Consider the following 23,347-nt stretch of genomic DNA (forward strand, 5'->3'; position numbering starts at 1 on the left):
GGTTTTGCCAACTTTGCTTTATACAAATACATTTACTAATAATGTAACGATTGAAATATACATGGTACCAGGAGCCAGCAGCTTCTACATTTTTATTCTAGACTCTGATTAGTGTTCTCTAGCCTTGGGCAAGTCACTTTAACATCTCTGCCTTAATATTCCTATCTGTAACATGGGGAATACCACCTCCCTATTGGGAATTTGTGACTGAAGAGTTTGAATTATCACTTGAACTATATGCCTCTACGGCATTAAGTGGGGAAAAATGAGAAATTTCATTGCTATAGTCAGAATGTACCACATATTTAAATCGGGTTGTCAAACTAATTCAGAGGAGAGGGCTGAGTTCTGTGTGTAATTATGGTCCATGAGCCAGGGTACAAATTCAGGACGATATACTCCCCACAATGCACAGTGCCGTGTTCACTGATGTCATTAAAAGATTTTGGTGATGATCAAGGGTGGAAGTTGACCATTGTGGTAGTAGCTAAACATGTAGTTACTGTTTGTTCTGTGCATTATTGGCCCTTCATCACTCAGTGAGAAAAGTTGCTCGCTCTTTAGGCCATCATTATTCCTGCCCTTAATTTCTCTTCCTCTTCTTTCTCTCCCTGGTCTTTGTGAATCTCCTCTCTTTTCTTCTCTTTTCTCTTCTCTGCATTTCCTTCCCTTCAGCAACTCCCATTTTCCAGACCCCGTGGGGTTCACTCCTGAAACCGTTGTCCAGTCCATCCGCTAAAATGATCAATACAGGGAGAGTGTAGTTGATCTGAGTCATTGTTTCAGGCTGTCTGCAGCTTCAGGCAGACATTAGTGCATTGATTTAAATTATGCTCGTGTTTAGAAAGTATTCAGCACACATGAGGGCTAGAAACTTTATTGTGGTCTGCATGACATTCAGAATCAAAGCTTTCATTTAAGATAAACATCTTGTGGGCTAGATCTAGTCTGTAGGCACTGATTGCCACACCAGCCTTTTCCTTTTTTGGTTTAAATCTATTTATGTAGTGGCGTTTAAAACCTATTCAGTCAAGTGTTTCTTATTGTGTATTTCTTTTCTACTCAGCTATCCGTAGCAGCTATAGGAATTAACATATATAGAAGGTCAACAGTGGACATGTTACTGAAGAAGCAGCTGGAAGATCAAAACGCTTTCCCCAATTTTGAACCTTTGGCATATTGGCAAATACAATTCAACAACATTGCTGCCGTCACTGTGTTTTTTGTCTGGATTAAGGTAAATCATAATACTTCAGATTGGAATGAAGCTTTTTAACACATATGCTAATGTAACTGCAAGAAATATCTTTGATTTGTTTCTGCACCTTGGAAACAACCAACTACATTCCAAGCTTGCTCACATTTCTGCTGAGGCTAACCATGGAAAATTTCAGACCAAAAACGTGTAAGTGAAACTATGTGCGAGTGAAAACAGGGTTATCTTGAAACCTAATTTTAGAAAAAAAGAATCAGTAATAGTGCTAATGCTAATAGTGCTCATAGTAAATTGTGTGAAAAAATCAGTCTAGTCTTGTCGTTCCTTGACCCAGTGACAAGTCACTAGCCCTAATTAGTTCCTGTTCTCTCCCAGCCTGATGCAGCTGTTGACATGTCATCAATTGACTCGTATACAAAAGTCCTATAATGTTAAGACGTGGATAGTTTCTAAAACACATGGATTCCGTGACTGCTGTGTTGAAACTACTTACTCATTAGTGTTTAATATGATAATACTTTTGCTTTCCTGGAGTCTTCCTTGCTGTCTTTCACTTTTTTTGTGTTCTTCCCTTTATATGGCTTTTTATGGTTTAGTCAAAACTGACATTATACCAGCAGCAAAGACTTTAAACTAGGGCAGCTGGTTTAAAACTGTGTTTTCTGTCAGACCATTTCTATGGCCTGTCCATTCAGATGAAGGGAATATTAGGATAAGAAGACTAGCTTCATTGAACCAGTAGTTATTATGGATGTGCTTAAAGGTGTAGCCATTTAATAACTAAGCTTTAAAATGGAGCAAGTTCATACCTCTGCTTGTCCTGTTTTAATTTCTCTAGATAAAGGCTAGATAATATTGGCAGTTTTTAATGCTGAAACTATTTTCACAACTGACAGGCCTAGAAACTTTTTAAAAATGGGGATAGACTGTAATAATGACACCATGGGGTTCCGTGTTCAATGTGTTTCAGTGATTTCCACATCATGTGTGCTTGGTTTACAAGAAAAAAGATAAGGAGTACTTGTGGCACCTTAAAGACTAACCAATTTATTTGAGCATAAGCTTTCGTGAGCTACAGCTCACTTCATTGGATGCATACTGTGGAAAGTACAGAAGATCTTTTTATACACACAAACCATGAAAAAATGGGTGTTTACCACTACAAAAGGTTTTCTCTCCCCCCACCCCACTCTCCTGCTGGTAATAGCTTATCTAAAGTGATCACTCTCCTTACAATGTGTATAATTATCAAGTTGGGCCATTTCCAGCACAAGGTAACTTATTATTATTATTATTTATTATGATGCAAGGTAACCTATTTCACCTTGCTTTTTCCTACCCCCTTCCTCCCCCAGACGTTCTTGTTAAACCCTGGATTTGTGCTGGAAATGGCCCACCTTGATTATCGTACACATTGTAAGGAGAGTGATCACTTTAGATAAGCTATTACCAGCAGGAGAGTGGGGTGGGGGGAGAGAAAACCTTTTGTAGTGGTAAACACCCATTTTTTTCATGGTTTGTGTGTACAAAAAGATCTTCTGTACTTTCCACAGTATGCATCCGATGAAGTGAGCTGTAGCTCACTCAAATAAATTGGTTAGTCTCTAAGGTGCCACAAGTACTCTTTTTTTCTTTTTGCGAATACAGACTAACACGGCTGTTACTCTGAAAGAAAAAAGATGTCTTTCCTAACTCCTAACCCTGATAGTTTATCCTAGGATCTGAGAGTCATGCTGGGTTATTCCGTCTACACATAATTGCTAGTAATAAAGTTTATTTGGGCCGAATCAGGCCCTCGGGGTTGCACAGGTGTCACAATCAGCCCTCAGTGGATTTGCTCAAGTACAACTCACCAGAACTAAAGTTAACAATTCTGCTGATGAATGAAAGAATAGAATCCAGCTGAGTTTTATCAGGGCTGAGAGGAGTAAAAACTAGTTAACAATTAACTTGTATTACTTAAAATTAATCGATATAACTCTGACTATGCCAAGAGAGCTGATTTCTTGAGTAAGAAGGTGCTATATTTGTAGCCACTTTTCAGAATAGAACTGCACTTCAGATAACTAGGTTTTTAGAGCAGCAGTTTCCAACCTGGAGACCACAGGGATTTCTGAAGGGTCGTGTGGGGCTGCCACTCTATATGTTCCTAGCTTTCCTTTTCCACAAGCGGCACCTTGTAGTGCTGCCACTGAAACATTGCTGTCTGTGCCTCTGGTAACAAACTGCACTTCTAAAGGGGGCTGTAACAGAATCAAAGGGTTGGGAATCACTGTTTGAGGAAGTCTAGCAAATGTGAAGGAAGACCCTATTTCGACTGATTTCCATTGCCCCTCGCTGTAGGATACTTCTTGTACAGCTTCTCCACCTTGCAAGAAGTAGGTTCTAATGTATATTTAAAATTTCCTCTGGCTCTCCTATGATCTCATTTTATGCATCCAAAATTTTTTAGTAATCTATTAATTTCTGGAAATGAAGTTGATAGTAACTCAGTGTATCTTGATGTGGAGAAGGGAACCTTGAGATATGAATGCATATATTACATGGGACTATTTAAAGTGCTCTGGCAAATCTAAATCTTGGCATTCGAATAGCTCCCCCATGATAGTTTTTTGTCCATGTCTGTCTTTGTTTTCCGTCCTCTAGATGTAATGAGTTCTAGAAGGAAACTTTTTTGTTAATGAACTGGTGAAGCTATCTATTGCATGGGCATCTTAGCATTACGTCAGTGGAGAGAGAATTCCCTCTGTACGCTTTAGGAAGTAACACAAATTCATTCTTAATCTACCAAGTGACTTGTGTATTCTACCACTATGATATAAAGTATAAAACAAAGCATAACTATGTGCCATTTTTACACTTAGAGATGGTGAATGTTAACAAATATAAATTGAAAATTCCTGACTGTCTTCTGCTTCGTGTTTAAATAAAAAACAAAAAACCCAACAAGCCTGTAGGGAGGTTTCTTAAAGAGGCATGCTTCAATATTTTCCCCCCTTCAAAATAGTTCTAATATTGGTAGTCCAACACTGGAATAACTCTGCAATAAAACCAGTGTGCGCAAATAATGGAGCAGGATTGGAAATTTGGTTCTCCCTCAATGAATTTTCCTCTCATTTCTAGTATGAGTGTTTTGATAGAAGGGATATTTCTAAAAATAAAAGTAGATTGATTTTCTGTATCTTCAATATTAAGTGCTATGAGATTTGAATACACTTTGAGTGTGAGGGGTTGGAACGTTGCTCATTCATTAGTAGTTGTCTGTCTTGTTTTTACATCTATTTCTCTTTTTTTAACAGCTCTTCAAATTTGTCAGCTTCAACAGAACAATGAGCCAGTTATCCACCACCATGTCTCGCTGTGCCAAAGATGTCATTGGCTTTGCTATTATGTTTTTCATTATTTTCTTAGCATATGCTCAGCTGGCTTACCTTGTGTTTGGCACTCAAGTTGATGACTTCAGTACTTTCCAGGAGTGTGTGTGAGTATAGTAATAATAAACAGTTCTTCAGTACATCAGCAAATGACCTCCGCTACCTCATTGAAGACAGAAGGTTTTATTATAGCTCCCAGTTATATATAAAAGTTCTAGAGAGCTGACTGTTTTTGTAGGTATATGGGATTTCTGTTATACTTTTTAGAAACTGTTTCAGTATACTTTGTTGAAAAAAAAGTCACTCTACAATACTAAATATGACAGTTGCACATAATAAACCATTTTTCTAAAAACTTCAAGTATGTCCTGACAAAAATTATATTAAACATAAAGACTTCTACTTCTTTCTTAAAATTTGAAGAGATGGGCAACTCTTTCAAATAGATGGAAGTCATAGGGTTTTGAGAATGTATCGCTGACTGTTACATTACTTTACATTGCAGTAGTGATCTACATTTAGTTACTGAGTGATTGCACAGTACCCTATAAAAACTGCAGAACATCCCGTTAACCACGTGTGACTAATTGCTTACTAGATGGTGACTATTCCAAATTGTACAGCATAATGGTGATTTTAAAAAGTCTTATAATGTGTAAAGAGAGGTTGGATTTAGTTCAGTTAGGTTCTACTCCACTGTGACTGTGAGGACATTAGTGATGGGCATGAAAATTTAATTAGCACAGCAACTGACTAACATTCAAAAAAATATAGTTCTCCCTACCACACTTCCTCTCCCCTCCATCCCACTCCATAATGAAAATGCTTAGCTCAAAATAGAATGAAATGTCACAAATTTGCTGCCAGAATTCAAAAATGTTTTAACAGCTGGACATGTTTTTGTTTTGTTTTTAAAGCTTTACTCAGTTCCGCATCATTTTGGGAGACTTTAACTTTACAGAGGTTGAAGAAGCTAACAGAGTTTTGGGACCAATTTATTTCACTACATTTGTGTTCTTTATGTTCTTCATTCTTTTGGTATGTAAGCCTTTGTTTATGGAGGGGGACAGGTGTTTTCAGTTACTTTCATCTTTACATCTCTGACTCCTATTTTTGGGTGACAGCTTATAACACAACTGGAAAGTTACCCTTTAACAGATGCCCGTCTCTACACTCTTATTTGTCTTTTTCAAAATAAAGTTGCATTGCATTTCCCCGCCACAGCCCTTCAAATGTTTTCCTGATACAAGAATATTTTTTTCTTCTGAAATCTAACCAGTGACTTGCTATATAAGCTCTTCACAAGTAGATCAACAGCATTATGGTGAGGAACTGTAGTACTCCACTGTACATGCTGCATCTTTATTTATAAACAGTGCTCATGTTTGGGGCTGGATGTTGCTGTAATCTGACGAAGGAATTGAAATGTTAGACTACCATTAAGCGAGTCTGTTCACTACCAGTTATCACTGGTACTGAATACGTATCATGTTATTTTAATGAATTAAGGGGTTGGGAGTGGAAGAAAGACCCTCTTACCCCCACAAAACATTTTTCATTGTTAGATGCAATATTCTTGAGATCAGAACCGTTCACAACCTCTTGAAAGTTGCTTTGACTCTGTGGTGCAATTGCTGGTGGTCTGACAGGCAAATTTTTGCAAGATTGGAGCAATTTGCAGAGTCATTGAAGGCATTCATTTTGATGGTGGTATGTCCACCTTGAAAATAAGCTTGTCCAAAAGTCAGTGTCTTTCTAATCTCCTCCTCCAACTGCTGGATGTGTTCAACAACACTATATTTGTTAAAATATTTTAAAACATTTATGCAGCAGTGGTACACTTTCTTGAATAAGATGTAGAGAAAAGATGGTACCTAACTTGTTTTGACCGGGGTGTTAATGATTTTAGAGCGAATTGGGGCTCTTGTGTAGCAACCTAGCCCCGAGAAGGAAAATCTACAAGGCTAGTGTGGAGAGAGAGCAGAGGTAAAAATTTTCAAAGGGACTTAGGAGCCAAAGTCACCTTGATTTTTTGTCTTTCAGTGAAAATTAAGCTGCTAAATGCCAAAGTCACTTTTGAAAATGGGACTTAAGTGATTTAGGGACTTCAGTGCTTTTGAAAATTCTATTCCAGCTTTTTTAAAAAAAACCTATCTTTTAATAGGAGTAGTAACTTTCCCTTGGCATGCTTCATCCACAGACCAATCACATTGGGTGATGAGAGCAATTTCCAAGACCACTCCCACTACCTTTATATACTTTTCCATTAATTACTACTGCTTTCAAATACCATCACTAAGGCTGCGATTTAGTCACGGATTCCATGACTCCAAAGACCTCTGTGACTTCAGCCAGCCTTTGCTGGGAGCTGCAGGGTCCCCTGCCACCCGTGACTTTTACTAAAACTATCCGTGACAAAATCTTAGCCTTAACCATCACCCTAATGATACCACCAATATGGAGTGGAAATCTCAAAGTTATTCCCAAATCTGGAGCTCCCACATGGTGATTTGGTATACTGCTGATAACCTATTAGGACACCATTTTTCTGACATTGATTCTGTGGTTAATTAAAGTACTATTGTCTGAAACAACTTTCTACATTATTTCATGCTGTCTCTTATCTAATATAGTTTTTGGATGTTACGTTGTTTGTGTGTGATAAGTGTTGAGTGCATCTATTCTGTTATAATTATGAGACTAAGAAGTTTGTTAAAAATTTAACTGGTCCGAGGAAGAGTGAGCTAGCAAATGCAACATGGCACACTTGAACTTAGGAGGGACGTTAAGCAGGTTTGAAATCCGTTGTGAAACATCTCAGAAAGTTAAACAAATGGAGGATGGTATTTTACAGGAGGAAAAAACCCTTTTAATTAGAGTAAGTCACAGCATCACTGATGGATGTGGCCTACTTCTTTTGTTATGTTAAGCAGTAGAGTGAGCCTCTTACTTCGTGGCTGCTATCTTGTTATAATGTTACAGCCTGTCAGGGAACTTGCAGTACTACACCATATTTTGTGTGTTCATTCCCATTTTCGGGTATTGTCATAAGGATTGAATGGAATTGTGTTGAGAGCTCCTGTAGAGCATTGTGATACAAAGCTAGGAAAGATGCATCAAAAACAGCAGCATTCTTAAATCTTGCTGTTGTGAATTGAAGGCAAAATGAGCATAAGTCAAGGATGGGGCTCCAGCCTTTCTTTTTAATTGTCCTGGCCTTTGGCTGTGGTGCACAGTGATATATGGATATACATTTTTAAAATTTCCTTCCAGAGAAAATGTACTGAAAACATAGATGCTTTTTGCATGGGAATGCAACGCTTATTTCAGAGTAGTCCTAGGAATGCCTATCATGTAGACTTGTGCAAAGACACTTATTGGGCATAAATGTGCCTTATTGGTATTTTGATACATATATTTACTCTTTGGTATGGCTTCTTTCAAGTAGTTAGTGTAAGTCTGGCATATTAAATATTTGACACATGTAGCAGTTTGAAATGGTTGACTTTTAATTCCTGATATCATTTATATAGCAATTAAATTCTTATCAAATTTCATAATCAGGAAATATATATGTGCACAGTAGTGGATAGTTTTTTAGACCTGCTCTATACTAAAAATAAAACTGTGTTTGTAATCAGGTAGTTACACTGTCATCTGACCTGGTTAAAACAGAACAGTTGTGTCCACACACAAGCTTTTAGCATAATATAGCTATGTTTGTAGTGCATATGTCATGCAGTCTAAATTCATTATAATGGCCTGCTGGGAAAATCTGGGCAGCTGTTTGAAACCATCTCAGCAGGGGATAGTTGGGACAGGAGGGCATGTAACGCAGACGAGAACTAGCTTCTCGTGGGACATGACCCTCTGAGATGTCGTACCACAGCAAAGAATGGTCAAGTAAGTGACATGGGCAGGATTGGGGTCCCATTAACAGTACAACAAAAGTGTGACAAACTGTAACAGGAAGATATGAGTGCCTAGATAGTGTTCTACCTTGCCAGCAGCCTATTAACTGCCGCAACTATTGGAATAATAATTAGTAATCAATTAACCATGTTGTTCATTGGTTACATTCAGTTAAATATTGTTGTGGGTGCAGAACCTTACCTTTCAATATCTTGGCTGTTTAATATTACTTTCTAACTGAGGTCACCCCTCCCTTTTTTAAAAAAAAAAAAAAAAAAAAGTCAATCCATAGGCTGGACTTCGTAGGGTATTTGTGAGATTGCTACAACAATGGTGTTGTAGTAGTAGTAATGGTCAGGTATACTGTCAGACTCTAGAATTGTATTTTTTAAGCTGAATTTTTAATTTGACTTTTTAAACAGAACATGTTTTTGGCCATTATCAATGATACTTATTCAGAGGTCAAATCCGATATGGCCCAGCAGAAGGCGGAAATGGAACTGTCCGATCTTATCAAAAAGGTAAAACAGTTTTGTTACAAATACTGACTTTGTATTGGCCAGATTCCAGACTCATTTCTGCCTGGTTTACTGTATAAAATACTAAACTGCTGTATGGGCAACACTGAGTCAAACCAATCTACTGCTGAATAAAGCAAAAAACCCAATGGGCAGTAAAGGCAAGTCAGTCAGAATTAAGTACAAATTTTAAAATGAATTATGTAACTTCATATTGGTTTCTAGTAACCTGAGACTTGGAACACTGAATCCAATCTCCTTGTATGTGATGTACTGGAGTAGCTGAATCGGCATTGATAAAGATTTCTGATGTGGAATTGGATTAGACTAAACCTCTAAATCTGCCAGGGTTTAGTTTGCTTACTTTATTCTATTTCTAATTATTTTGAACTCTGATTTGCAGTACCTTTTACTGCACAACCATACATGCAGGGTATCACACATTCATATGTACAGTAAAAGCTGTTTTATCCTGCACTTCACCAACCGGAAAGCTCTATAAACCAGCATTTCTGATCTTCATTGAAATTCCAGTTTATAGTCCGGTTGGCGTGGGGCTGGCAGGGGGTTAGGGCGTGGCGGGGGTTGAGCTGCTCCTAGACCACGGCACGGTAGGCGGCTCAGCCAATGGGAGCTGTGGAGCTAGCCCTCAGAGCCAGGCAGGGGCAGCGTGCTCGGAGCCACCTGCCGCGCCACCGCCTAAGAGCACCCAGGACAGGTCACTGCTTGCGGGGAGCTGCCTTAGGTGACCCCTTCCCCACCCCCACCCCCGGATCCAGCACCCCACACACTCTCCTGTGCCCCAACCTGCTGCCGTGAGCCCCCTCCTACACCCAAGCTCCCTCCCAGAGCCTGCGCCCCAACCTCCAGCCCCGCTCCCACACCCAAACTCCCTCCCTCTTAGTTAACCGGAATTTTTCACTTACTGGCACCCCTCATTTCCCCAACATGCCGGATAAAACAGCTTTTACTCTATATTGGGAGTTGCTGATTGCAGCCACTGTTTAGGCTCCTAAAGTTAGGTGCCTACTTGTGTGTGTGTGTGTGTGTGTGTGTGAGCGCGCATGAATATGTAGAGAGATTTATATCTAGACCAAGGTTTGTTTATTTGTGTCCTATATAGAAAATGGCTAAATTTGTAGCCAACATACTTCAAAGTTTTGAATGTGGTTATTAAAGTAGAGGAGAAAACTAAAAGTGTTGTGTTGTTGTTGGAATGAAGTGGTACAAAATTTTCATCCCCAGAATTTATTTCAAAATTAGATAGCGATTTACAAAATGAATAAACTAAATATGTTGTTTTGCACCCAGAACTACTGGCAGGAATTTTCAAAGGTGCCTAACATAGTTAAAAGCTCAACTCCCATTGACTTCAGTGGGAGTTGGGCATCTGAATCCCTTAGGTCCTTTGGAATCCTAGCCACTGGTGCAAGTATGCCTACCATAATTCATAGAAACAGGGAAATGAGATGAAAAAGATGTACTGGGTTATCTTGTCCATTCAGGGCCATGAGGGCCTGATGAAATACATCCTGAAATACTCAAGGAGTTGACTGAGCTGATACCTGAGCCATTAGCTATTTATCTGTCTTCATGGAAGACAGGAGAGATTCCGCAGGTGCCCATCTATAAAAAGTGAAATAAAGACAATCCGGGGAATTACAGACCAGTCAGCTTAACTTCAGTACCCGGAAAGATAATGGAACAAATAATTAAGCAATCAATTTGCAAACACCTAGAGGATAATAAGTAAACAGTCAGCATGGATTTGTCAAGAACAAATCATGTCAAACCAACCTAATAGCTTTCTTTGACAGGGTAACAAGCTGTGAATGGGGAGAAGCGGTAGATGTGATATATTTTTCCTCTAGTAAGCCTTTTGATACTGTCTTGTGTGACAAACTAGGGAAATGCAACCTAAATGGAGCTACTATAAGGTGGGTGCATAACTGGTTGGGAAACCGTTCCTAGAGAATAGTTATCAGTGATTCACAGTCAAGTTGGAAGGGCACATCGAGTGAGGCCCTCCAGGGGTCAGTTCTGGGTCCGGTTCTGTTCAATATCTTCATCAATGATTTTAGATAATGGCAGAGAGAGAACACTTATAAAGTTTGTGGATGATACAAGCTGGGAGGGGTTGCAAGTGCTTTGAAGGATAGGATTAAAATTCAAAATGATCTGGACAAACTGGAGAAATGGTCTGATGTAAATAGGATGAAATTCAATAATGGCAAATGCAAAGTACTCCATTTAGGAAGGAACAATCAGTTGCACACATACAAAATGAGAAATGACTGCCTAGGAAGGAGTACTGCAGAAAGGGACCTGGAGATCATAGTGGATCACAAGCTACATATGAGTTAACAGTGTAACACTATTGTGCAAAAAAAAAAAAAAGCAAACATTCTGGGATGTATTAGCAGGAGCGCTGTAAGCAAGACACAAGTAATTCTGCTCTACTGCACACTGATTAGGCCTCAGCTGGAGTATTGTGTCCCATTCGGGGCACCACATTTCAGGAAAGATGTGGACAAATTGGAGAAAGTCCAGAGAAGAGGAACAAAAATGATTAAAGGTCTAGAAAATATGACCTATGAGGGAAGATTGAAAAAATTGGGTTTGTTTAGTCTAGAGAAGAGAAGGCTGAGAGGGACATGATCATTTTCAAGTACATCAAAGGTTGTTAGAAGGAGGGAGGGAGGATGATTGTTCTCGTTAACCTCTGATGATAGGACAAGAAGCAATGGGCTTAAATTGCAGCAAGGGAGGTTTAGGTTGAAAAACTTCCTGTCAGGGAAGTTAAGCACTGAGCTAAATAGCCTAGGGAGGTTGTGGAATCTCTGTCATTGGAGATTTTTAAGAGTGGGTTAGACAAACACCTGTCAGGGATAGTCTAGAACAGCAGTTCTCAAACTGTGGGTCACAACCCCAAAGAGGGTTGCCACCCCATTTTAATGGGGTTGCCTGCGCTGGCTTAGACTTGCCCAAGTCCCACCACCTGGGGCTGAAACTGAAGCCCAAGGGCTTCAGCCCTGGGCATCAGGGCTCAAGTTACAGGCCCCCTTCTTGGGGCTGAAGCCCTTGGGCTTCGGCTTTGCCCTCCGCCCAGGGCGGTAAGACTTGGGCAGATTCAGGCTTCGGTTCCCCTTCCTGGGGTCGTATAATTTTGTTATCGGGATTGCGGTGCAATGAAGTTTGAGAACCCCTGGTCTAGAAGATTATACTTAATCATGCCATGAGTACAGGGGACTGGACTAGATGATGTCTCGAGGTCCCTTCAACTCCTATGATTATATGATTCCTCCAGTGCTTGTCAGAAAATATTTAATGAGGTTTCGCTTCATTCAGGAATGCAGGCAATGTTCTTTACATGAAACAACAAGCAAAACAAAATTAAGTATGCCATTAGAAGTAAAGTTTTTTTATTTTCTCTCATTTTATTTTCTCTGATAGGGATACAATAAAGCCATGATTAAACTTAAATTGAAAAAAACTACTGTTGATGACATTTCAGAGAACTTGCAACAAGGTGGGGGCAAGTTAAACTTCGATGAACTACGACAGGATCTCAAGGGGTAAGAAACCAGTATTTTGTATCTTAAACAATATTCCCAAGGGACTTGTGATGCAAAGAATCTGTCTGATTTCCTCAAGGCCTGTAGGGTGTGAGGCGGAGGGAAGTCCTTTTTAAGGTACATTAATGCAAATAAAAACAATATGCAGGAATGCTTCCATGTCTGGTGAGTTGCTAATAAAGCTTATACTTCCTTTTGTAGCGAACAGAAGGGTTTTTATGTAAATAATAGGGTGCTGGAAAATCTGCAGAGTTTCAGGAAAGTCCAAGGGCATTGCAGAAACAAACCTCCCAAAAAATGAGGTGTGCAGGAAGAGAGAAATAATGGCTAATGGTGTGAGCTGGAGTGAGGTAACTAACTTTTCTTGGCTAGTTGCATCGTACTATCTATAAGTTGGACCCTTCTGCTTCATGGTGTGTGAGGATCAGCGGAGAAGTTTTGGCACCATTACTGAAGAGGATTGGTAACAATTCATGGAGAGAAAGATGGTGGTTGCATTTAAGTAGGACCCTGCTCAAAAGGCTTACCAACTATTGCCCTCTTTCTAGCCTCCTCTTATTTTTGGAAGGATTAGAAGTTGGCATTTGAGCAACTCAGTTGCATTTTTGATTCAATATGTGTTCTCCATTCTGACAAGGGGTTTTAGGCATATGTGTGTATGAAGGTGGTATTAAAATCCATAGAGAACAATCTTTCCAGGGATGGATGCAAGCTGACTTTTTTTTTTCAGATGTCTCAATAACCTTTGAGTGTGACTTGCCTGCAGGATTTCATGAGGATGGAAGGGGGTTGTCTTATAGTAGATGTGTTCCTCTCTCATTGACACCAAAGACAGGCAAATGAAGAACCTTTCCTCCATCAAGTGCTCTTCTAAATGGGGTCCTGTAAAGTTTCATTATGTCACCTGTCCTGTTAAGCAGAATCTGGGGAAGTTCATGAAATGTTTTGGTCTGCAGAGTCACCTTTATACAGATGGTAGTTAGGACTAGAGCTCCTGTTGATCATACAGAGATACTGCATTCTCTTTGTTTTCTCAGTGCTAGTCACAATTGGGATGTGGGTAAGAGGAAACTGTCTTAAATGCAATCCAGTGAAGAGAGAGTGATGCTGTTAGGCAGGGAAAAAGCCTCTAAAGCAATGGGCTGGGGCCAAAACTGTTGGTGATATGTACCCAAGCTCTGTCAGCATGATTAGTGGACTTGGATTTGTAATGGGCAAGCTTGTAGGCAACACTGAATTAAGCATGTTCTTTGGCTTTTAGAAAATTTGCTGTAGTTAAGACTTTTTTGTTGTTTCTTCTCCGCAACATTTTTGGCAAAACATCAAAAAAAAAAAAAGGCAGGGGGTCCATTTTATCTTCTTTTCAGGAAGGGTCACACAGATGCAGAGATTGAAGCAATATTTACGAAGTATGACCAGGATGGGGACCAGGAATTGACAGAACATGAACATCAGCAAATGAGAGATGATCTAGAGAAAGAGAGGGTAAGTCGTGCTTTAGGGCAATTGGAAGACCTGGAACACCATCAGTTAGGTCCTTGGAGTTCCTAAGCACCAATTCTCATTTGCATTAGATTTAGACTTACTAATCTGTTACGTTGTCTAACGTTCACTCCCAACAAAACTATAAAAGGGTGAGGTAGCTCAGTGAATGAGGTCATGCAGCCTTGACCTTCAGCACACAGGTGAGAGTCTATGGATAACATGTTTGTTTTTCATGAAGGAGGATCTGGATCTGGACAGGAGCTCTCTACCACGTCCAATGAGTGGTCGAAGCTTCCCTCGCAGTCTGGATGACTCTGAAGAAGACGATGATGAGGACAGTGGACACAGCTCTAGAAGAAGAGGTAGCAGCTCTAGTGGGGTTTCATATGAAGAGTTCCAAGTGTAAGTGCAAGCAGTCCTGCAGTGTGTGGGGTTGTGGGTTTTTTTTAAATATATATTTCTGGATATAAACCAAATGAAATCTAAGAAATGTGTTACAAAGCTAACTGTAAATAGCTGTTTATCACTTGAAATCTGTTCTCTGCATTTTAAGTTGTTGTTAGAGGATCCTGGATGAAAATGGAAACAAAAGAAATAGTAGCTCCCAGATTTAAATAAATAAGCAACTAAAAAAAAAAAAGGTTCACAATGAAGGTCACTTACCTGTAACTGAGGATCTTCAGGATGGACTCTGCGTAGTCAGCGCAGCACCGATTGGCACAGCCCAAAAGTAGGAATATGCAAAGGACACTCAAAGAAATATGGATTTTTCCTACTTTAATTTGGTTGATGTCTAATGAGGGCATGTCTGTATGGCAATTTAGTGTGCAGCAAGCCCTGCCATGATTCTACAGTGCATTAACTGGCATCCAGTTAATGTACAGGACGCTGTGCATTGTAGATTCACATTCTGGCTTGCCACGCACTAAATCGTTGTGTAGATAAGCCCTGAGTCCCTTTGGTGTAATTACAGTAAGAATGAGCCATATCACACCAGAGTCCAAGTTAACACCTCTGCTCTCAGGTGTTTGTGGAAGAATTTCATCCATGCCCATACAATGGCTGACAACCTGAAAGAAACATTGTCAATGTTAGAGTAATTCTAAAAGTCTACTCTGCTGTTCTTTCATCAGACAAAAATCGAGATTATTGTACATTCAAATAGAATTAAAGGATTGGCAGGAATTGGTATTACTTATGTTTGTATATTTGGCTGAAATGGTCTCTCTCTGTAGGCCCCAGTCACAGCAAGGATGAATGAAGTGGATATGACTTAGGGTAGCTAGAACCTGATTGACCATCTTCCTTGTTCAGTAGTAACTGTGTGTAATGATCCCAAACTGTACTACCAGTTAAAATGTCTGCAATCAAATGCCTGTGTGTTATATGTATTTTCTTTATCCCCATATAGGATGTAGAACGTATCAGTTATTTTGCTTGGGATGTGATTAACTCCACTAGATATATGACAGCAAAATTAACACTTCCTTTCTAAATCCCCTTCACTTGAAAACATTCTTGCATCCGATGAAGTGAGCTGTAGCTCACGAAAGCTTATGCTCAAATAAATTTGTGGGTCTCGAAGGTGCCACAAGTCCTCCTTTTTTAAAACATTCTGTTAACTTTAAGGTTGTCTGCTATGTTCACTAGTTTTTATATGAAACTTGTTTGACAGGAAGGGAGGGTGGGTAGTTAGGTAACTAGGTCTAGGGATAATAAATAAACCTAGATGCTGTATTTCTGCAGACCACATGGGCTTCATAATCAGTAGCTCTCAAACCATCATCAAAGATGAAAATTATTATCTTAGAAAATGGTTGTATTTCTTTTTTACACATATATATAATAAAACGTTATGCAAGCCTGTAAACACCTAGCTCAGTTAGAATACATACAGACCAGAATATGGAACCCTTCATTCACCATGGGAATGCATGTCTCTCTTAAGAAGTAGCAACGGTTCTACTTATTTTTTTCTTCTCATAGTATTGCAGAACTGAGTGTGTTCTAGTGACAGTTTGCTGGGATTCATTTCTGGGCCAAAAATCTTCCACCCAGGATGCTATGGAAGTAGCACTCTCTTCTCTGTGGAAAGCAGAGTGCCTCTTGTACGATCTGTAGCAAACCCCACAAGTGGTACTGACCAGCTCTTGAGTGAGCCCCACCCGGCCTGCCATTCTTGTACAGTTTATATGACAGGATATCCACCAAAGAGAAGGAAATCAGAGGAAATAATTTAGGAGTTTTAGACTTGCTATTGCCCTTCTCCCTTGCTGAGAAAATTACAAATTATTCCATTGTCATTTTGGTTTGCAGGGTTAATAAAAACAGTACAAATGTCATCTGATGACCTTTCCACTTCCTACACGTCGATTAGCTAAAATCAAATTAATAACTTGAAAATGTCATAACATAAAAATTAGCAAATATCTGTTGCCTTCAGGTTGGTGAGACGAGTGGATCGCATGGAACATTCCATAGGCAGTATTGTTTCCAAAATTGATGCTGTTATTGTAAAGCTTGAGGCAATGGAGCGGGCCAAACTAAAAAGGAGAGACGTTTTGGGAAGACTGCTGGATGGAGTTACAGAGGTAGGAAACCCCCAGTCTGACTTGAGCAGTCAGTTGACTGATCATCAACTAAAGAGCTGTTTTCCATGTAAGATGATGAGCTCATTTGTTTCTACTTTGCTTTTCTACTACTTCACACATAGGATTCTGATAACCGAGGTAGACTCCTTAGCAATGTTAAGCTGGTGACTATCAGACTCCATTTGGGGTTTATTTACAAGCACTTGATCAAAGTCCAGCCAGTGACTAGTTATCATAGTGAATTAACACATCCCTGTGTGAAAGCTCTGTCATACCATGGTAATGGGCACAGTATAAAAACTTCTTGTTGCTATTCTGCAGCTGCTACACAACAGTACCTTTACCTCTTGTTCAGAAGATACAGTGCTGGGTTTAGTCCAAAGCCATACTATGGAATGAATTCATCTGAGATGTCTTTTAGAATATTTTATACCTTCTTCCAGATTTTGTTCACAATCAAATTTGGAAGATTATACTGTGAGTTTGTGTCTTTCTTTATATTTAGGATGAAAGATTGGGACGTGACAATGAAATCCACAGGGAACAAATGGAGAGGTTAGTACGAGAGGAACTGGAGCGTTGGGAATCGGATGACACAGCTTCCCAAATGAGCCACCGCTTGGGAACACCACTTGGACTGAATAGCCAGCCTCGTTCTAGGAATTCCCGTCCATCCTCCTCTCAATCAATAGAAGGCATTGATGGAAGTGGAGGAGGGAATGGCGGGAGCAACATCCATGTGTAATATTATTTGTCAATGGGTTGTTTTAAAATTTCAGTCCTGTATTATAACAGCAAATACGCTATTTACTATTTGTTTTCCAAAAACAGTGATGAATGTTAAAGCTACCAGTGTCCCCACCTGGGGATTGATCAGTAGGCCATAGGGACATCTAATCTACAACCACTGTGTCAGCAGCTGACAGATGTAGAGTTGGCATTACCTACTTACCCCACTAAATAGGGTGATATTCCCATTGCCACCTACACTGGCTTTAGGACCATAATCCACCAGTAGCATTGCTTAAAGTGGCTGCACTTATAGGATCTGTGCCCAGAGGGTTTTACAGTTTCCCTGTCTTCATTCAGTAAATGCAGCTGTTTTTTTTCTAAGTACTCCCACCTTAAAGCTTAATGCTTGCTATGCAGCAGGAGCTCATTTTGGTTATGTAAAATAGGACTGTAAGAATCTACTTTCCCATTATGTAATGTTGGAAATTAGTTTCAAAGTTGTTGAAGTAAGTCTCTTCTAAAAGTTTGGATTAATCGTTAGCCAAAAATGCATTTAACTTCTCAACTCAAATGCTTAGATTTCCAGTGCTTTATAATGGAAAATATTATTCTTAAATTCCTATTCTAAAATATATTAATAAGGTGACTTCCTATATAGTTATTCCCGTTAATTATATTTGACACCACTTACAAACAAGTAACACAATCTTTCTTCTTCTGGAGTTTTCCTTTAGTGTGCTAAGATTTTTTTAAATTAATTTAAAAGTAACATTCCCTATGTATCAGTGCACTATTGCCTTTTTTCTCTGACAGAAGGTCGTGTTTAGTTCATTTTTATTACGAAGTAGAAGCATATGCAAGTGACATTGTACTTTTAGTGTTTTAAAAGTAGTTCTTTGGGAACTTCTTTACACATGAGAGACAAGGTGGGTATGGTAATATCTTTTATTGGATCAGTTTCTGTTTACACTTAACTAATGTGATCATTGTTGTCTTTATGTCTGTCCATAGCTGGCTTTTAGGGTCAAATTTCCAAATAGGAAGTTCTCTGAGCTCCGTGTCCAAAACTGAACCTACCCTTTCTACAATTACATGCAGAAATTAGGTAAACATTAGATAAGTTGTGAAAAACATCAATGAATCTTGGGGGAAGCAGGGGTAGAGAGAAACTGACATTTTGAACATTTCTGACTAGCTCTAGCAAGTATTCATTCCAATTCAAAGGCAGGGGCCTAATTAGCTTCTTATGTATGCACTTACCTGACCTGCATGAGCAATTGGAGGTATATTTCTGCATGTACACTTTTTTCTGTAGGGAACTTCACTGCAACTTGAAATTGTAGTCTTTAGGATAACCAGCACTTTTTAGTACAAGACTTGTTGGATTTGAGACTGCGGTAGAGCTTTGAAGCAGCAACAGCACTGACACTGATTTGAGTTTGCTATACAGAAAATTAGAGGCAAATATGTACAATTTTTGATAGCATATATTTAGATATAGTGAAATATGGGAGTCTTCACTTAAGCTGACAGTTGCCTTAAGACTTATTGTAGGTTTAAAGGGGAACGGAAAACTTAATACTCAGATGAAGTACACAGTTTTCTAAGTGCATAGATTTGTAGGATGTAAGAAGGAAAATGTCCATGCCAAAGGATAAGAAGCCTTTTTATTGATGCTGGTGGTTTTCATGTTGTGCTTATTATAGGAATTGCTTCCTGTAATTAACCTTAAGAACCTTATATTCTTGTGTTAGTATTTTTGGTTTGGTATTGGATCAAATACACCTCCCAAATATTGCAGAGTTTCCCCATATCTATATATACCAGCACTTATTGTCCTGTTACGGTGTCATCCAAGACACATTCCATATGATCAAAGCACTTGTCCTTGATAAAAACAAAACTTTTCATATGTTAAAGTTACGAGAAAGTGCATGTTGAGTCTTAGATGAAGGGACTTCTCCCCTACTGAGAGCTGAAATTTCCCAATAGACTATGGGTCAAGCTCCACCACTGCCAAGTGGACAAGAAATTAATCCAAATGAATTTACATCATAATAGTTAAGACTAAGATTTTATCACAGTTATTTTTAGCAAAAGGCAGGGACAGGTCACTGGCAATAAACAAAAATTCACTGAAGCCCGTGACTTGTCCCTGATGTTTACTAAAAATAACTGACAAAGTGGGGCTGATGGGGGGATGAAAGCCTGAGTCCTGCTGTAGCAGGGGTCTAGCACCTGCTGCCACTGTGGCTCACAGCTCTGGGGTCCCCCTGCTGCCTGCGGAAGCTGGAAGCTGGGGGGGGGGACCTATGTCCACAGCGGCTCAGAGCACCAGGTTCCCTGACAGCTTCAGCCCTGCCCCCATGGGGCTGAAACAGAAAGTGTCATGGAGGTCTCTGAAAGTCATGGACTCCTGGACTTCTGTGACATAATCTAAGCCTTAATAGTATACAAAACCTTCCATTACATTACTGCGTAGGAGGTATTTCAAGGGGTCAGTTGGCTAATGGTTTGACATATGGTAAGATTGTTTTTGCAAGCTCTAAAAAATTAGCATTTGGTCTGTTGGGGCGTGGGAATACCAAAATGCCAGATACAGTATTATATGTTATGTAGTTAAAGTTTAAACCCAATCATCTGACCAAACGATTTGGCTTCACAGGAAAGAGGTTGCTAGTGCTCAGTTAAAGTGATCTTTTGTTGTAAAGACAAGACATGTTGGATGTTGCTGCAATATCATGCTGCAGAACTAAGGAAATTTGCATTTGTGAAGCTGTGCCTTTTCAAGACACTACAGCTATCACTGTGGCTTTAAATGTGTCCTAAAATTGTACCTTTTCTAAACTAATATCGAACAAAGCTTTTCTTTTATTAGTATGTTAATTATGAAAACCAAAATGTTTGCATTCATAGCTATATTTGTTCATCTGTATATTTGTAACGTGTCGTTACTGAATAACAAACTTCATTTTGAAGTGCAGTAAGCTTTCATGGGCTACCCATGTGTGTTGACAATGTGCCATGCAATAAGTACATGGCAACTAGACAAATGTGTTATACATTTTTTATTATGGTTTCATTTTAAGTTTAGATTCTCCTGCAACTGTTACATAGAAGAAACCTTTTACCCTCGATACAAAGTAAATGTAAAGTCTTTGCATTAACATTTGGTCTTATTAGGAAGCTGTTAATTATGCAAGTCTTCCACAGTTATCAAAGATTTATTGGTCTATAATACTGAGCACTTTACTTCTTAATAAAGATTTTACATATGAAAACCACCACTGTGTATGAGAATTATGGACAAAAATGGGCTGCATTTAAATCTGTCTCCGTATGGTGAGTGCCCTGTATTTGACATGTTGCTTCTCCCTTCCCGCTTCTTCCCATCCCCTGTACTGTTTTAAAAATTAAAAAAAAAAAAAAAATACAGCTACAGGACCACACTGATGCTCCTGTTTGGTGGAACCAAAAGGAAACTGAAGGCCTAGTCAGTTTCACTTACTGCCCTGCTGCATGAAGGAGAAGCCTCTGCTAATTAGATAAGAAAACTAAATTCTCATCCAACTTCACTTTATATAGTTTTTTAAACTATATATTTACATTTCTAGGTAGACATGTTCAGATATTTTTTCAAGTGCTTTCTTCAGCTAGCTGTCTGCCACGATCAATAATGCACACTAAGCCTTTGTCACCTTAGGATGTCAAAGTTGCTTCTCTGTTTACATCTCCCTTACTGCTGATCTGGGGCTTCTACAGCATTCTGTGGTCCCTGGAAATCCCAGGCCTAAATTATAAGCTGTCAACAATCCTCTGCTGTCTTCATGCACATGAGACCTTTGTAAAAGATATAGCTCAGTAGCAAGCAGTATCAGTAAAAACTGAACACAGTTATCAAAATCTTTAATCTTTGAAAATGTTAAACATTTTTAGTCCATTCGCTATCAAAACTACCTTGCATTGTGTTATACTAGATGCTTGTTAACTCATCTGAATTAAGAGAACTTCTTCAGGAAGCGCAGTTTCAAATATGCAATTGTAAGGAAGATGAGTGTCATGCATAGAAGAGCCACATAATTCCTCCACATGCCCCAAGCAGACACTTCAATGCCTTGCATTTTCAAATATTCTTCTCCAGTGCAGCTAGTCAATACAAATTAAAGTTTAAAAAGTTAACCCTTTGTAAAGATCTGTAACTGAATATTTAATTTCCCTCTCTTCATAATTTTGCTGAAAAATGCTTTGGTCCAATGCAAACAAACAGAATGGTGACTGAGGATAGATTAACCTGTGTTACGGGAAAAAAAAAGATTCAAACCTCAACTCTATACTAAATTTGAACCTTTGCTATTCAGTGCGCATCAGCCTGTGTAAATACTTAACTCTACTCTGAAGAGGCCTTGGACCTGTAATACTTTTTAGGGCCTCAAGCTAGCAAATTTTGCAAGTTACCATGTTGCATACTGTGGAGAAGAAAAATCTGAATTTATAAGTCTTTGTAAAAAATTTGAAGAGAATAGCTGAGCAGAACCTAGCAGAGAGTACCAGGGCCAAGGAAATTTCTCTTCCCTTCAATATTCTTTGGTAATAAAATATGAGAACTTCTTCAAAGTGCAATTTTAGATATGCAATAAGAAATTAATATTACAAATAGACAGCACACATTAAAAATAGTCTGTTGGGTCCTTTTCTACACAGGAAAACTTGTCATGTCCTGAAGTGGTTTTCAAAACCATATCTTAAACTGCTCCAGGATCACTACCTGTTCTCTCAAACGCTTTCTTTAAAAATTGTCCCCTCTACCTTCTCTAGCACTTTCAGTCGTTTAAAATGTCTAAAATGACTTTTCTGAAATGAACAGCAAATATTTGAAAACCAGAGACTGCTCCAGAGGCTAAGTATTCAGTTATAAAGCATAGACCCTCTAGCAGCTGAGGCACCAGGAAAACAACAAAAAAAACAAAACAAAACAAAAAAATCTCATTCAGATTTGTAGTTTAGTGAACTTGGGCTCCTTGCAAGAACTTGTTTATAACAACTGCATACTTACATTGTAAAAGGACTAGAAGTGATGCAACTTACATTGACCCCAGTCACACTGGCATTCTGGCAAAAGTTTAGACCTGTAAATTCATTAATTTGCAAAGCCTTTAAAGATAAAAACAAAAATAGGTAGTCAAAGGGGAGCCACTAAGCAGGTTTAATGAATTACTACTTACTAAACAAACCAACAAAAGTTTCCTTTAAAATGTATATCAAAATTGTAAGCCAAGATCTGAAAAACTGTCTGGAATCAAAGCTTTTTTTCCTAGAGTGTTGAAGAAATCCTTCCACTGAAAACAGTTTTGTCTAATTTTCAGATAATCACATTTAAAGTATTGGTAAAATACTGTGAAAATATCCCCCTTTGTGACGTAAGTGCACACGTTGTCTTTGCCATAGGCACAGGGCGTGCTGCTGCACAGACTGCTATTGGGAGACCTGCATGATGGAAACTCATTGAAACAGAGCAAAAATGTCTCTCTGAACTAAAATAATACTACTGGCTCATTTCTCTTATGCTATAAGCCACAATATCTATTCCTTTCAGCTTTTTCTATTTTATTTTATATGACAGGCCTCTGAGGCATGCCACTTTTTTTTCTCCCTACCAGCCCCAAAACACTGATCAGATTGACTGTGTATTCTCTACTAAATTTCATAATTATAATGCCAGAAGGAACTATTGCGATCATCTAGTCTGACCACTTATAATACTCCGGTCACAGAAGTTCCCTAAATTAATTCTTCTTTGAACTAGAGAATATCTTTTAGATACTGTGTTCAGGATTGCAAATCACTTTAAGACACGTGACTGGTCACAAAAATCAGAAAATAAGGTCTGAATTATGGTTATAGATGACATAAGTGTATATAGTTCAAAAGATCAGCAACGGGGATA

The 23,347-nt window shown here is 38.9% G+C and overlaps 2 protein-coding genes across 4 annotated transcripts in view; one reads left to right on the plus strand and one right to left on the minus strand.

The window, feature by feature from the left end:
• The window catches only part of PKD2 (polycystin 2, transient receptor potential cation channel), a 43,662-nt gene extending 22,975 nt beyond the window's left edge, over nucleotides 1-20,687 (plus strand). For both annotated transcript variants that reach the window (XM_077815014.1, XM_077815015.1), the window contains 9 exons: nucleotides 1,067-1,237; nucleotides 4,516-4,697; nucleotides 5,508-5,628; nucleotides 8,925-9,023; nucleotides 12,474-12,595; nucleotides 13,963-14,080; nucleotides 14,319-14,482; nucleotides 16,524-16,671; nucleotides 17,177-20,687. In XM_077815014.1, coding sequence (XP_077671140.1) covers nucleotides 1,067-1,237; nucleotides 4,516-4,697; nucleotides 5,508-5,628; nucleotides 8,925-9,023; nucleotides 12,474-12,595; nucleotides 13,963-14,080; nucleotides 14,319-14,482; nucleotides 16,524-16,671; nucleotides 17,177-17,416 — 1,365 coding nt within the window. In that variant the 3' untranslated portion in view covers nucleotides 17,417-20,687. The remainder of the gene's footprint in view (nucleotides 1-1,066; nucleotides 1,238-4,515; nucleotides 4,698-5,507; nucleotides 5,629-8,924; nucleotides 9,024-12,473; nucleotides 12,596-13,962; nucleotides 14,081-14,318; nucleotides 14,483-16,523; nucleotides 16,672-17,176) is intronic.
• Nucleotides 20,688-21,401: 714 nt separating this feature from the next.
• ABCG2 (ATP binding cassette subfamily G member 2 (JR blood group)) overlaps nucleotides 21,402-23,347 on the minus strand; it is a 51,383-nt gene continuing 49,437 nt past the window's right edge. For both annotated transcript variants that reach the window (XM_077814378.1, XM_077814379.1), the window contains 2 exons: nucleotides 22,457-22,554; nucleotides 21,402-21,549 (listed from right to left, as the gene is read on the minus strand). In XM_077814378.1, the coding sequence (XP_077670504.1) occupies nucleotides 21,402-21,549; nucleotides 22,457-22,554 (246 nt within the window). The remainder of the gene's footprint in view (nucleotides 21,550-22,456; nucleotides 22,555-23,347) is intronic.

The sequence above is a fragment of the Eretmochelys imbricata genome, chromosome 4 (assembly GCF_965152235.1).
Source record: "Eretmochelys imbricata isolate rEreImb1 chromosome 4, rEreImb1.hap1, whole genome shotgun sequence".
NCBI classification, from domain to species: Eukaryota; Metazoa; Chordata; order Testudines; family Cheloniidae; genus Eretmochelys; species Eretmochelys imbricata.